The sequence below is a fragment of the Peromyscus leucopus genome, chromosome 2 (genome assembly GCF_004664715.2).
Source record: "Peromyscus leucopus breed LL Stock chromosome 2, UCI_PerLeu_2.1, whole genome shotgun sequence".
NCBI lineage: Eukaryota > Metazoa > Chordata > Mammalia > Rodentia > Cricetidae > Peromyscus > Peromyscus leucopus.
Window position 1 is genome coordinate 150,593,745 of NC_051064.1, and position 14,868 is coordinate 150,608,612.

Genomic DNA, 14,868 nt, shown 5'->3' on the forward strand with positions numbered 1-14,868 from the left:
CCTCCTTAGTCCCCTATGATCTGTTCTAGAAGGTTCTACCCCCCCCCCAACCCCGTCACTGTGGCTTTTGTGCTTGGGGTCATCTTCCTCGCCTCTGTGCCGAGCAGGGTCATGGTTATGGTCGTGGTCCGGAGCCCTGGATGGGGTGCCCAGCCCAGGCCCCTTCCAGGAGTGCCAGGCTCTGCCACCCTCCCAGCTCCTGACCGGCTCCTTGCCCTCTGTGATGCTGCCATGTAGGGCTGGGTGTGTGTCATTAGGATGACCCCTCCAGGTCACCGGTTGTCACCCACCCTTGCCTTGGCTGTGTGGTCTAAGCAGCACGCAGTGAGGTCACACTGCAGATTTGTTCTCAGGATGGGCTCCAGCCATAACGAGTGTGGGTCTCTCTTCTGTCACACCCGTGCTGTGACAGCACCCGTTCACGACAAGGTTGTTGGCTTGCTCAGCTCTGGAGGGGGTTCCTTGCTGACAGTGTCCCTGCTCTCCAGTCCCTGTGTACCAAACACCCGATGACTGAAATGGCTGTTCAGCCCTCAAGCTGTGGCTCACAGTGTTTTCCCATCATTCCTGGGTGTGTGCTGTACACACAGCGAAGGTTCTCAGGTAAGGTGGTGCAGGAGGCACTTCCTTCTTCCCTCAGGACTTCGTCAAGACCACCAGCCATCGGGGGTGGCATCTCTTGGTAGACTGGCCTCTGGTGAGCCACCGGAGATGTCTGAGCCCTGTAATCTCTTTTGCTGAATGACGGTAGTCCTCTGGGATAGGCCGTTTTGATCTTTGTCAGGTGTCCTTCCCAGGGGCAGAGGTGGGGCGTGAGCTGAGAGGACATTCACAGTGGGTCCCTGGAGTGGCCTGCATAGGGGGACCTTCTGTGGGAACTGCTGTGTGTTTGCGTTGGGGGGACGCTGTTTGCTCACGCACAGTTACAGAGCTGAACTCCTGAGAACAGGAGGAGCTGGCCCAGGGCCACAGGGAGAGTCAGGGTCTGTTCCGAGCTTGGTTCCTGAGCCCTCCTTGACTTCAGTCACACTCCTAAAACGTTCCCTGCTCCTGTAAACAGGTGGAGGCTTTGGTCAGACCCAGCCCTTCTCCTGTGGGCTGGCCTGCTCTCGTTACAGGCCTTCGGGTGGTTTGGCCGAGGGTTGTGAGAGGCTCCTTACTGGGCTCTGTGCTGTTAAGCTCTGGCAGCTGGGGCCTCTGTTTCCTGCACCTGGCCTCTCCCAGGCCCATGCCTGTCTGTGCTGCTGGACATCAGGGTGCAGCCTCTGGCGAGGCGCGCTCTTACCTCGTCTACATCCTGTCTCCCTTGTAGCCTGCCGGAGCTTGATTTCTCTTCCGGCTGTGGATCCTGAGCAGCCCGTCATTCTCCTCCATGGCCTTCCCCTGTTGGACTGAAGCCTGTGCAGGGCCAGGCCGGCTGCTTGTCTTTCATTATTGTGCCTGGTTGTTGAACATTGGCATGCCCCATGGTGTAGAGCCGACCCACCCTCTGCCCGAGGCAGTGTAAGCCCTGTGAGGGCAGGGAGGATGCGGGGTTCCCCTTCCTGTGTCTGTATAAGCAGATAATGCAGGCGCAGAGTCAGGTCAGCACTGTGAGAAGATGGACATGCCACCATTGCCCTCAGCGGGGTGGCGGCCCGAGGTGTCCCAGTGACAGGGACAGTACATGACAGGAGCTGCTGAGTGTCGAGGAGGGGGTGTCTGTTGTCCGGCCCCAGGGGCATCAGAACTGCCAGTGGGGACTCAGTCCAGAAGGAGTCGGTGTTGTCTTTCACCAGACACACAACCCAGACTGTCACCTGTCCCGACCGTGAGTCCTTCCTGTCTGTAGTGGAGTCGTCTGTGGCCTGCTCTGTGATCAGTGTCTGAGTGGTGCACTGCTTGCCAGCGTGTGGTGAGAAGGACGCAGTCCTGAAGAAGTGCTGAGGTGGCTCGGGACCCACTTTCCTGCCTGCGCCTCTGTGGACATGATAGATTAATTTGCAGAACACAGCAGTCTGCTTAGTGGAGAGGAGAGAGCGGGAGTCGCAGAAAGGAGGGCCGTTACATCTCTCGATTTCCTCTTTTTCGGCTCAGAGTGGCCTGAGTGCTGGACGTGCCTCAGGGACCTCTGTGCCCACCACGGGGACCCTGTGGCCTCCTTGCCTCATCTTCCCAGAGGCTTTATACGGAGCAGCCACACGGCCGCCTTTCCATCTGTTGTCAGGGCAGCAGGGTCCTCCGGCTAGGGCGCCACCTCACCACTCAGGGGACCTACTGAGGGCAGTGATTCTCCCCCTGCCTTCTGGCTGCAGCATAGAGAGGTCCCCAAGTCAGGATGGCACCAGATGCTCACCCAGACATTGCCGGGTTTGCCTACACAGATGAGGCACTAGATTTGATCCCCATCAAAACAAATATGCATACTTACACATGTACAGATACATGCACACACGAGTAACACATGCAATGTACCCATGTGCACACAAGCATGGGAATGCATCTTTATCAACACTTTTCTTTAGAAGGTTCAGTGCTATCAGACACACTCATGTCGCTGTCTCCGAAGACCTTGGTGCAGCCTGATGGCAGCTTACCCCACACCTCTGACCCTCCATCTGGAGGCCACAGTGCTCTTCTGATGGCTTCCTCAGCACCAAGTGTTAGCTTGGCTCTTTCTACCTCTCCCCTCTTCCCTCTCTTCCTCCTCCCTCTCTTCCTCCTCTCCATTCCTGCCAAAAGGAGGGAGTCTAGGCTGGCCTTAGCCTCCTGCCTTAGGCTTCCACATAGGATGTACCACCGCACCCAGCCACCTGTCCTTTTTGTCTTGGAGCTGGGTTCTAAAACCCCCACAGCCTAAGTGTGTAAGTGATCACAGAAAGCGCAGGAAGAGGTGGAGATGGGAGCAGCTGGGGACGCAGCGTTACAGCACAGGTTCCACAGGGTCGTGAGAAGTGGTTGGCTGTTTGTGGGGGCCTGGGGAAGACCTCCCTAACATGCCAGGATCCTGCCCTCAGCGTGGACACGGAGCATGCCCCCAGCTACCCTCATCTTCCCTCTCCCCAGGTAGCTCCAGGAGGTGCTTCTGGGTCAGAGAGGAGGGTTTTTTTTTTGTGGTACCAGCTGGCATGCTTCTTCCGGTGTCTGTAGCATGCACATTCCTGCATGCTTCAGATGGTTTAGGGTAGGTCAGTAGCATGAGAAGCAGTTGAGCTGGCGTGGTCCTGCTGAAGCCGCAGGCGATAAAGCCAGAGCCTGCAGATGCTGGGTGAGCTTGGCTCAGCCCGCCTCGCCCTGCAGAGGTTCTGGTGCGCTGTCTGAGCAGCGAGCGCTCTTGCCTGCAGGTCCTGATCACTGTGCCTGAGATTGGTGGGAACATGGCGTGTGGCCTCGCCTGCTCTCCCGAGGACAACATGATCCCTCTTCCCATCCAGGTGATGTCCTGAGGAAGCCTCGCTTCCAGAAGCCCACCACATGGCACCTGGATGACCTCTTCTTCACCCTGTACCCCTCACTGGAGAAGTTTGAGGAGGAACTTCTGGAACTGCTCATCAGCGACCACTTCCGGGAGGTACTCATGTCTCATCCTGCTGCAGCTTAACCTGAACAGAGATGGTGCCACCTGCAGCAGGGCAGGGACAGCCAGCATCTGGTGTCGCTGGGCGTGGGGGTTCGTCCTGGGAGATGAGGTCCTGCCTTTGCGCCCCCCTTTTTTTCCCCGGGCTGAAGAGGGCACTCCTTTCTCTGGATTGCCAGATAAAGTGGGTCTAGGAGGTGCCATTTTCCCAGGCTGCACCTTGAGCTGACCCTCCGGTCTGTAGACGGCGCTGACAGCTTGCAGCACTGATGTTCATTTGCAGAGATTGTGAAATAGTTTTCATCTAAAGTAAATTACCTCACCACATGAGGGAAACATAGGAAATACTCTGCAGCTAGCAAGGACCTCTGAGGCCAGGTGGCTTATCTGAGGAGGTGACTGGAGGTGGCTCCTCATGGTGGTTTCTGTCAGTGCTGTGCTCTCATGAGACACTCTGAGCCCTGCCTAACTGTGTGACACAGCCCTATGAACTCACCCCCCACCCCCCGCCTCTTTTGGGAGCATGTGGCTGTTCCTGTCTGTTGCTTCTGAAAACATGGTTTTTTTTGTTCAGGTGCTTGGGTGGGGCATTTGGGGGATCACCTTGGGCAGGGGCATTGAAGTGGCCATCACGAGGGCAGTGCATGGAGCTCACATGTTGGCCTCACTCACTTCCTGCTGTGTCCCTCCCATCCAGGCCCCAGCTTGTCACCACCCTTACATGTGCCTCTGGACAGTGTCGTCCATCTTTTCCTCTGTGTTGGTTCCTCTTGGCTGTGGCTCTGTGGTGCCGTCCGTCCGTCCGTCAGCAGTTGGTGTGGCTCCTTTGCTCACGCCGCTCTGTGTCCCTCAGTGTGAGTGTCCTGCGGTGTATCCGTCTGTCCTGATATGGTCCTTGTTGACCTGTTGGGGACATTCTGTTCGTATCTGGGCAGTGACACAGCGGGATCTTGAGTGGGAAGAAGACCTGCAGGTTACAGGCGGTTATCAGGGGCTAGCTGGTAGTGACGCTCTTAGGTCATAGCCTTTGCCCTGCACGTGAAGTCCCCTCCACGGTGACCATGGACCTGCTTTTGGGTAGTGGGCAGTAGCAGGTTTGATGCACACGGAGGCTTAAACACTTGTAATTCCTCAGGTGCAGATGCTCCTGAGCGTGAGGCTCGTGGAACTGCCATTGCTGTGACCAGCCTGGGCTAACTCTCCTAGTTGTCTAGCATGGAGGTTGCTGAGTGTGATGCCAGGGTAGAGGTGGTGCTGGGCAGAGCCTGCTTGCTCTACCCAAATTCCAGAGGCTGGACCCAGTTCTGGCGCTAGGTCTGGAAGGCTGTGGTGTTCGGTGGCACCTTCCTTGGTTGGTGGCTGTGGATGGGTCTGTGGCTTTTGTTGTGGGATGTGGTGGACTGACCCTCTAAGAGGGTGCCCTTCCCTGTGTTCTCAGGGATCCCATGGAAAATCTTTGTTTGCTCTGGTCCAGGTGGTCTTTCAGAAGCATGACTAGCTGGCTCTGCTCCTGTTTATGACCCTCTGTGGGCTCTTGCTTCTCATGAGCAGAGGTCCAGGCTCATCATCCTATGGATTTCCTTTCACCTTCTACCCTCGCTCTGAGCCGCCTCCTTGGGCTGCCTCATGGGCTCTTGCCCACCTGGCCTCTGGACATGTGCTCACACCCTGGGCTTCCTTCTACAGGTCAAGGTCAGGCCTCTCCAGAAATCACAGCTCCACTCTCTCTCCTGTCTGCTTCCCGGGGCACCTGGCCCTCTTCTCTGTTTGGGGATGTTCTCCGCCCCTCTTGGGAGCGTCTGCCCCGTGAGGATGGGCTGTGTGTTCACTGTGTGTCAGCTGTGTGTGACAAACTGTTCAGGTGGTGACTCATTGGTTCCCGCTGGGTCTGGATGAGGGCCTTTTGACTCTCCAGCAGGTAAGCGAGAGGGCTGAGCACACACACGGCTCCGGCAGGACCCACTTCCTCCGTGCGGTTCTGATGCCTTCCTGACCCCATAGCAGGTGGAGGGAGTCCAGGCAGAAGAACAGCTCTGTCAGGCTGGACAGTCTCACAGACACTGGGGAGGGATTTTACCGCCTTGGTGTCTTCCTGTCCACGTAGCTCCACTGTTTCGTTTTTGTTAACCGAAGACTAGAGGCCGAGATTTGGCCCATTCAGCTCGATTAAATGGGCAGTGAAAACAAGAAAGTTCAAGGTCAAGGAGTAAAGATGATGTAATTTCATAAACACCGAAGTCAGGAGGGACGCCTGTCGGTTTGTTAGGGTGCCGTGCGTTTCTTACTAGGATGGAGGTCTGTGGTGTCCAGCTATGGCTTTGGGGCAGACTCCATTTCTATCAGCTTGTGACTTGTTGCCTGGGCCTGCATCCTCTTCCTACCCTGCTTCCTTCTGAAGGACAGAGTGGAACCCAGGTGTGTTCCTCCCCTGCGTCCCTCTGCACCATTGGGGTGCTCATCTCAGGGAGGCGGCTCCCAGGAGGACCTGAGGTTCATGCGTACGAGGTGGCTGCGTCCTGAGAATTGTCCGCTCAGCTGTCTGTGTTTTGGTGTGTGCTGCCTGGGAAGGTCACGCTGCTGGGAAATACCTAACGTACCTCGTGTGCCCGTGGCCTGTGGTCATCCCTGTGTCCTGCGTCTGCCCTTTGAGTGGGTTCATTTACACTCAGTGTCGCTCCTCCGCCGTGGCCCACCCAGCCTTCTCTGGCCACTCCCTTCCCAGCCACGCAGGATTCATTCCCTGTGTCTCTCGCAGGGGGTCAGCCTGCTGGATGGCGGCACCCTGGAGGTCCTGGAGAGGCGTCTGCATGTCTGCGTCCACAACGGCCTGGGCTTCGTGAACAGGCCACAGGTGGCTGTGCTGGTACCCGAGATGGACGTGGCCTTGACGCGCTCAGCGAGCTTCAGCAGGAGAGTCAGCAGCTCTTCTAAGAACAGGTATCTCCCGTGCCAAGGGGGCTGAGGTGAGGTGAGGACGTGGAGCATGCGCTGTGGCCTTCTCTGCGGGTGCCTCTCCATCACACTTATCAGGCAAAGCCCCAGGGTTGTACACTTGGGAAAAGCCCCTGTTTTTGCTGTGACAACTTTGGGCTAGTGCTTTAGACGCTGCCAGCTGAGGGTCTGAAGAGCCTCTTGCACACCCCCTGGATGGGCCTCACGTCCTGCTCCGTGTTGAATCCCATGTGCCAGGCCCCATGCAGACATCACTGTGGGATGTGCAGAGAGGTCAGCTGTCACACACGAGCTCAGTGCTGGCCAGCCCCTCCTCACCTCTGTGCTGCTCTGAGTGACTTGACTGTCCCCACTGCAGGCCACCTCTGGAGGTGTTGCCAGTGGTAACCAGAGTGAGCACTGTGGGCTGCAGAGAGTGGACCCACTGTGTCCCGGAGCCCCTGGACTGCCCCTGCTCACGTGGGGAGGGGCACAGGTGGGGACCCGTGCCCCAGCACCGCCGGGTTTGTGTTTCCGACCAGCTCCGGAAACCAGGCTCTGGTTTTGAGAAGCCACCTGCGACTCCCGGAGATGGTCTGTCACCCAGCATTTGCCATCGTCTTCCAGCTGGAGTACGCGTTCAGCAGTCCTTCAGGAGCGGACGGCGGTGTGAGTGTCCTTTGTGTATCGGCTTTCAGGGGTCAGCTTTGTGCTGAGGGGGGCCTGGCGGGTACCGGTGTCTCTTCTGCAGTAAAAGTCTGGGTAACCACACGTCCCGTGGTGCTAGGAAGCAGCCTCGCATCATCCTCGTGGGGACCGGGTGTTCTGTGATGGCAGGACATGGCCCAGGAGGCTTCATGCATCATAACAGCTTTAATTCATAATTATTGAACCGGTAATTATTTTGAAAAATGAAGCCACTTTACTATGTTTTTCATTTGCTACTAAGTGTAGTAAAGTTCGAATCTGCATGAGTGATAAATGGCTTTTTATAGTGAGCTTTGCGTGCATCTACATCATAATTAAGATGAGAATTTATAGTTTTGGTTGAGAGGTGCAGTGGGTAGACAGCTCCCATGTGGACACAGATTCTCTGAGAAACGGATCATGCTGTTCTTAAGATGCAGTTTCTGTTTGGAAAAGGCCGGGTCATCTGACAGCTAATGCAGTGGAAGACTGACGGACACGGCGGCAAGGGCCTCATTGCTGGCCGGTTTTCTGAAGAAGGGAGTTGAGCCCGGGGCAGGGAGGGGGTTGGAGCCACCTGCCCACTGTGCCCTTGATCTTTCCTGCTGCCGAGCTGACTCCCACGTCTTCTGCTCACACCAGGCCTTCCTGGGGCCGACCTCAAGTCTTGGCCACTTTAGTGACCAGTTTGGCTTCTGCTGCCCTGTTTGTCAGCAGGTGCTTTATCTCAAAGGTGCTGTGCAGGTGCAGCGGGTGTGGGGTGTCCCGGGTGGTCTGTGGGAGAGCCGGGCTGGTGAGGTGCTGCTAGGCAGCAGGGGCCTGGCCCAGTGCGACCTTAGCACTCAGGAGGCAGAGGCAGGAGGATCAGGTGTTCAGGGCCTTCTCCAGCTGTATATGAGTTTCTGACCAGCCTGGGCTACACGAGACCTACCCACGGCATAGCCTTGTCCACAGGCTCTGCTGGTTCCACCACTGCCCCTGGAACTGTCACGCTCAGTTACTCATCCGGGACGTGCATCTTCAGTTATTTATCTGGGAGGTGGACTCGCTGCTTCCTTCGCTCTCCTCTGGTTATGGATGTGTGAGTGTGCTGGGGCGTGGGCGTGTCTGCGTACATGTCTGCGTACATGCGCGAGGAGCCTCAAGTTTACCACAGGCGTCTTTCTCGATCGCTCTCCACCTTATTTATCTAGCGGAGTCTTTCGCTGAACCCAGAACTCAGCAGTTCTGGCTAGTCTAGCCAGCCCACCCACTCGGGGGTCCCCATCTCTGGAGGTACTGGGGTAACGGGTGTCACCATGCCTGCCCGTGCTGTTGCCAGGCTTCTGGGGACACAAGCTCCTGTCCTTGTGCTTGTTCAGCGAACACTTCCTCTCTCCCTACCCCCCCCCCCCCCGAATGTGTTTTATTTTTTGTGGAAAACTGACACGTAGACGGTGTGCAGAGCAGCATGTGACGCCCCTCGTGTCCATGTCCAACGCCAACTCTGTGTTCGCCGCTCTGGGCCAGTCTCGCCTCTTCTTCCTCCCAGATCACATGTCTGTAAAAGCTGGCAGCCATCCCCAAAGATGGGCTCAGCTCCTCACCAAGGGCGCCCCCACTGCGTGGCATGGTCAGCCTGGACGGACACTTCTCTGCTGCTCATCCCCGTGGTCACTGAAAGCTCCGCTTTGCTCTAGCAGTAAGATTCACCACAGTGTCGTTGCCCAAGCCAGACGCCCCATGTTTTCCGAGGTGGCTCTGCTGTGTTTCCTTGTCCCCTGTGCCCGGTTTCTGGCTTGCCATTGTGCTTCAGAGTAGGAGCCGAGAGCCGCGATCCCCTTTGGTGAACGGTGTATCTTCAGATGGGGGAGCACCATGTGGGTCAGGGGGAGCACCGACTGAAAGTCGGATCCATTTCATTCCCAGCCTGAGCACTTGTTCATTATTATACACAAACTGGGGGCACACCCATTGTTAAGTGTCTCACTCTTCAGCCATGGCAGCCGAAGCCCTGTTAATGTATTTTGTCTTTGGGGATAAATTGGGTTTGAGTTGCCCAAGAGGCAGTGTCCAGGGATTGCCTCCTTGTCAGGATTCAGGGGACGGTGTACCGTACAGTCCCCGTGGAGCTGCCTCCCTGCGAAGCTCTGAAGTGTGCAGCTGTGGTCCCCAGGGTGTTTGCCAGCTGACTGAGTGATGGCACACACTCCCCAAAGCTTGGGAACCCAGTGAGGGCCCAGCTGCGGACTTTCCAGGCAGGCCTCTGTTGTGTGATCATTCAAGGACACTGCGTCTTCCCTAGGCGTGTAGGAATGAAAACATTGCTTTGAGTGGCGTCACGTGACAGGCAGTCCCTCCCCAAACTGCTGAGGAGTTAAGTTCTAGTTTGTTATTTATGTATTTACTGATGTTCTTTGGTTTGACAGAGACATGAGCACATGCCGTGTGTGGTGCTGGTCTGCAGGCAGGCAGGGCTGTCTCCCGGCCGTCTCCCGGCCGTCTCCCGGGTGATCCTTGTAGTGTTGGTACTGTCGACTTTGCATTACGTTGGCTGTAACAATACCTGATGAAAGACTGGAGGGGGAAAGTGATTGTTGACTCCTGGTTTGAGCGTGCCCATCGCGGTGTTGCCCGGATGGCTTCAGGAGCCTGAGACTGCTTGCTCACATCCATGGACCAGGAAGGGGAGGGATGTATGTGCAGTCAGCTGCCTTCTCCTTTCCCCTTTTATCCAGTCTGGACCCAGCCCATGGGCGTGTGCTGCCCACATTCAGGGCGGGTCTCATTGCCCAGTTAATCCATTTGGAAAAGTGTGCCACAGGTATCTTTTAAATTTTATTTGTGATTTTGTATGTGAGTGCATGCACACATGCATGCTCGTATGTGGAAGTCAGAGAACAGCTTTGGGAGTTGGTTCTCTCTTTTCACAATGTGGGTCCTGGGGTTCGAACTCGGAATGTCAGCGTAGGCCACAAGTGTCTTTACCCGCTGAGCCATCTGGCTGCCCCACCAGGTGCTTCTTAATCCAGTCAAGTTGAGAACTGCAATTAAGCATTGCAAACTTAACTGGGGTTTGGTTTGGGCCTGTGGCTGAGGCTTCCGCCTCTGGCCTCTCTGCAGCTTGAGGCCCTGCTGATGGATGGGACCTGCTCGCTCACAGGCCGAGAGCCCAGGAGCACTTGCCTAGTCCACATCTGTTCCCCCTACCCGATCGTTGCCTGCTTGTAGCTTCCTCTGCTCTGTTGAGTCTGAGTCTTTGCTAAACACAGCTCACATTTCTTCTCGTCTCCTTTTTTAGGTGAGATGAGATTTGTAGCCAGGGACTGCCCCGGAGGTCCTTCTGAGATGGGCCTGTGTTTGCAGAAGACGCCTGTTTGATTTTCTGCTTGGCCGCAGCTGAAGGGCTCTTCCTGTGGTTGACTCCGGTCCCTCACACTGCATCTTTCTTCTCTGTCACTCACTGCTCAGAATGCGTGTCTGCAGAGAGCGCCTTGGCATCCTCTGTTCACCCTCCCGATGCCACTTTTCTGAACCTGCTTCCCTTGAGAGCACCTTAGCTCCCTGGAGTCAGGAAAAGCCGAGGACCCCTGGATCTGGGAGTCAGTCAGGTGACCAAGAGCCTGGGGCCCTGCCCCCCCCATAGCTGTGCAAACACATTGTGCCAGGCATTGTAGTAAGACTCTGTTTTCGTGTGCATGGGTGGTGTGCTTGCCGGTGTGTATGTATGTTTACATATGTGTGCTCCTGTGTATGGGGGCCTGAGATTGGTGTCTGGAGTCTTCCTTAATCGTTTTCCACTTTATCCTTTGAGGCAGGGTTTCTCAAGCAAGCCTGGAGTTTTCTCTCTTCGGGTTACTATTGCTGTGATGAAACACCATGACCAAAAGCAACTTGGAGAAAAAAGGGTTGATTTGGCTCACACTTCCACATCACAGTTTATCACTGAAGGGAGTCAGGACAGGAACTCTAGCAGGCCAGGAACCTGGAGAGGGGAGCTGATACAGAGACTATGGATGGGCGCTGCTTACTGGCCTGCTCTTTATGGGATCCTCAGCTTGCTTTCTTATAGAACCCAGAAACAAACCCTAGGGTGGCCCCACTCACAGTGGACTGGCCCCCTACCCCCTACATCACTTACTAATTACGAAAATGCCCTACAGGCTGTGCCTACAGCCTGATCTTGAGTTATTTTCTCCACTGAGGCTTCCTTTGCTCAGGTGACTCTAGCTTGTGCCAAGTTGGCATAAAACTCGCCAGGACACTCACCAGCAGCTAACTTGCCAGCTTGCTCCTGGGATCTCGGCCTCCACATTCACCCTGCTTACGTGGGATACTCTCGTCTCTGCAGCAGCCATCTCCTCAGACGCTGATTTTGTACTTTTTGCCTTTTAAAGTTACAAATGTGGATTTTGACTGCTTCCTACGAGATTTATTCATGGGCATTTTGTTTTCCATGCTGTGGTTCTGCGTGCGGTGTTTTCTCTCTTTTACGTCTAAGGTAGCTGCAGTGCTTGTGTGGACCGTCCTTATTTTGAACAGGCGGCCAGCTCTGCACGCGGCACCTTCACGGACTGTGCCTTTTCCTGAGTTAGACTGCATGGAGGACTGGAGTGGAGCAGCCGGTACCTGGGGCCCCGCGGTGACGCCACAGCATGGGCAGAGCTTCCGGTTTCAAACACTCCTGTCATGATCCCTCACATCTGCTTTCTGTGGCTCTTCTGTCCGCTCCCATCCTTGTGTGCGCACACACGTGTGGGTTTCTCTGCTCACCCTCCTCCTGCCGTCTCCTCAGCCTCGTCCTCCTCTCCTGCTTCACTTCCCGTTCAGCTGTAACCTCTGAGTGAGAGTTCTCATCTCCTACCACCCCCGCCCTCGATGGCCTCCTGCTCTGGTCTCCTGTGACCTGGCCAGGGATGAAGTTCTTGTTAGGTGCTGCTTCAGCAGGCCTTGTGGAGGGCCAGTGCCGCAGGACCTCACTGGGGAGGGAGGGAGCAGGAGCAGGACCAGTGCTGCCCACGCAGCTGGTTCTAGGTGTCTGCTCAGCTGCTGGGCCTGACTCAGTCTTCACCGGTGGGTGGCCCCACCCGTCCACCTCACACTCACCTCTGCAGCCAGGACAGCCTCTCTTGCTTCTGTCAGCCCCCACAGGCTGACAGAAAGGACCTGGAGTTTTGCTAGCCTGTTAGCCTGTCAGGAGAGTTGTTCTAGGCTGTGGAACTTGCTTTCATTGCTCATGTATATGACTAAAAATAACTACTGTGCTTAGTTGAATGAGCTGAAAATATTGCCTAATAAATGATCACCGTGAGTTTAAGTGACACCTCATATGCCGGGTCACACATGGGAGAGCAGATGACTTTAATTATGGGCTGTTAGGCTTCCTTTGCCGATGTGAACGTGTGTGAGGGGAATTAGCTGGCAGTCGCTGCCAAGTGCACTGCGCCTCTCATTTGCGCTAGGTTGCGGCTTGTAATCGATGCTGCTTGGTCGGGGACCCTCTGCTGGAGGGCTGGCAGGGGGGAGGGTGAAGATTCATGCTACCACTGCCTGATTGCAGGACTCGTCACCTCGGGTCTTAGCCTTGTGAGGTTTGTCTCAGGGGCCCAGAACTTGAGGCCTTTTGGAGGAGCAGCGGAAAACACATTTTCTCAGGTGATGTCTGGACTCAGGCTGTCCGATTCCCTTTGCGCTCTTCTGGGTGGGTGGTGGGCCTTGGTTTCCCCTTCTGTGCTGCTTGTCTGGGTCTCACATCTGCCCTCTAGGTGCGGGCTGTGGGTCAGAGTTCAAAGGGCAGAGCCTTCCCCTCCCGACATGAGCCGGATTGCTCAGGGTCCTGGCTGGGGTCTGACTGTGGCCTCTGTAGTGGCCTTCACAGTGCCCACACTTTCTGTCACTTTCCTTAGAGGGATGAAGACCCTTAAGTCACTCTGCTGTGTGTGCAGAGGATGTCTTGATTGTCATTCCTTAGGTGCTAGCTATGACTCGGTGTGTGTGTGTGTGTGTGTGTGTGTGTGTGTGTGTGTGTGTGTGTGTGTGTGAGAGAGAGAGAGAGAGAGAGAGAGAGAGAGAGAGAGAGAGAGAGAGAGAGAGAGAGAGAGAGAATCAGAGAGTCTTGCTGGCTGGGCTGGCAGGGCAGCAAGCCCCAGGATCCCTGTGTCCTACTCCTCAGAGTGGGATTACAAGGATGGGTTACCATGCCTGGTTGTGGTGGGTTTTTTGTTTTTGTTTTTACATTGGTTCTAGAGATCAAATTTAGGGAAGCATTGACCTGACTGGGTTTTCTCCCAGCACATCCTCCTCTCCGCCCCTTGTCTTCTCTCTGTGCTTGGTGTGATGTAGGGAGCACTCAGAGACAGTCGGCCAGGGCTGTTTGTGTTCAGCCAAGGGCTCGATGTGGTCTTAAGCATCAAGGCTTCCATCCCTCTGGGCTCATCCCTGTCTCTGGAATTGGCCTCAGTGGCAGCAAGTGTGAGCACTGTCCGGATGGCTCCTCCCTCTACCCAGACAGGACGTCACTGTCACTTTGTCTCTGCCAATGGGGCAGGAGGGCCCAGCAGATAATGCTCAGAACTATGCATGGTGATCTAGACAGCAGAAAAGCACCCTCAGCAATCATCTGAGGAGATAAAGCTCCCGAGGGAACGAGAGGCTTCAGCCCATCTCTACTCATGTTAATCTGAGGATAGCCGCCAGGGACCGTGTGAATCCCTGGGGCTGCCCAAGTCCCAAGGCTGCTGTTTTAGAGTTTATTTTCTCACACCTCTGGAAGCCGCAGCTTCAGTCAGTTCCACTGGGCACAGCAAGGTGCAGCAGGCGTGTTCCTGTGGGAGAGGCCGGTTCCTTGCTCTTGCAGGCTAGTCCTTGGCTTCGTCTGCCTCCCTCTCCTCTCTGCTCCACCAGCACACTGCTGTCCCTGTCCCTGTCCCCGTATGTCTCTGGCTCCATCCTAGATTTCTTTCCCGCCCTTACCACACCTGTCGTCGGCTTCCACGTAGCTTGGCTACCCTGGGATGAGCTCATCTCACGATGCTAATCACATCTGCACACACCAGGGAGCAGGATGGGACAGATGTTCTGTGAGCCGCCACTCCGCACCACCACTGGGACCCTGGGCTGCAGCATCTCTGGAGGTCTGTGTCAGAATTCTGTCTGTGGCTTTGCTGACCCTTCAATTCACAACACACCCTGGCTCATGACCTGTCTATGCTCCTTTGGTTTTTATATTGTTTCCTACAGTTAAAAGTCTAAATGAAAACTATTCATTTCAGAGTAGTTTGGGCTTTTCCCTTTTTCTTTAGGGGATGTATGAATTCTGATCTAAATTTGGCAGAAAAAGAAATGATAAAGTCAATATTTTTTATTTTTACTTTTGAGATAGAGTTGCCCTATATTGCCAAGGCTGTCCCTAAACTCCTTGCCTCACAGAGTCTCCCTGTCTCTGCCTCCTGGGTATCTGGGGCTGCAGGGCTGCACTGTGGTATCAGCCAACTTTTAATCCTAACAAAAAAAAGTCACAGGCAGGGGAAGCGTGGGGAGTGACTGCGCTTGCTCTGTGCATGTGCTCGGCCGTGAATGGAGAGGACCGTGGACGGCCGAAGCAGGAGCCTCTGGGCTGGCTCCAGGAGACAGGTGGATGTGTGGAGGTGGGCTGCCCCAGGTTCCCAGTTACTGTGTCGGGGCTTCAGACGTGATCAGTACCTCACAAATCATCT

The 14,868-nt window shown here is 55.5% G+C and overlaps 1 protein-coding gene across 1 annotated transcript in view; it reads left to right on the plus strand.

The window, feature by feature from the left end:
- Nphp4 (nephrocystin 4) overlaps positions 1 to 14,868 on the plus strand; it is a 90,671-nt gene that overhangs the window by 24,689 nt on the left and 51,114 nt on the right. Inside the window, 3 exon segments of the mRNA XM_028883069.2 lie at positions 3,414 to 3,550; positions 6,312 to 6,493; positions 7,030 to 7,156. Coding sequence (XP_028738902.1) covers positions 3,414 to 3,550; positions 6,312 to 6,493; positions 7,030 to 7,156 — 446 coding nt within the window.